The sequence below is a fragment of the Eimeria mitis genome, genomic scaffold, assembly GCF_000499745.2.
Source record: "Eimeria mitis Houghton genomic scaffold, Emh_scaff2002, whole genome shotgun sequence".
Classification (NCBI taxonomy): domain Eukaryota; phylum Apicomplexa; class Conoidasida; order Eucoccidiorida; family Eimeriidae; genus Eimeria; species Eimeria mitis.
Window position 1 is genome coordinate 5,056 of NW_013570326.1, and position 362 is coordinate 5,417.

General features: G+C 53.9%; 1 protein-coding gene across 1 annotated transcript in view; it reads right to left on the reverse strand.

The window, feature by feature from the left end:
* Nucleotides 1-362, reverse strand: part of EMH_0047180 (uncharacterized protein) — a gene marked incomplete at both ends in the record, with an annotated part of 5,387 nt that overhangs the window by 1,383 nt on the left and 3,642 nt on the right. The window contains one exon of the mRNA XM_013496256.1: nt 1-360. Within this exon, the coding sequence (XP_013351710.1) occupies nt 1-360 (360 nt within the window). The remainder of the gene's footprint in view (nt 361-362) is intronic.

Sequence of the window (362 nt, forward strand, 5' to 3'; positions counted from 1 at the left end):
ATGACCCTGTAGCTGCTGCCTGAGTACAGCTGCAAATAAAGAAATATCAGCAGCAACGTTTGGCTCTGCAGCAGCAAAATGTTGCGTGTCTACCACATCTCCTACATTTGCAGTTGCTGCTCCTGCTGCTGCTGTTGCTGCTGCTGCTGCTGCTGCTGCTGCTCTGACTGCCAGCAGCTTTAACACAGCAGCAGCAAAAGAAGCATCAAGGGGACAGCCAGATTTATAAACAAGACGAAGCAGACACCGCATGCAGTTGGTGCTGCTGCTCGATGACCGTAGAAGCCCTGCTGCTGCAGCAACAACCTGCTGCTGCTGCTGCTGCTGCTGCTGCTGCTGCTGTTGCTGCTGCTGCTGCTGCT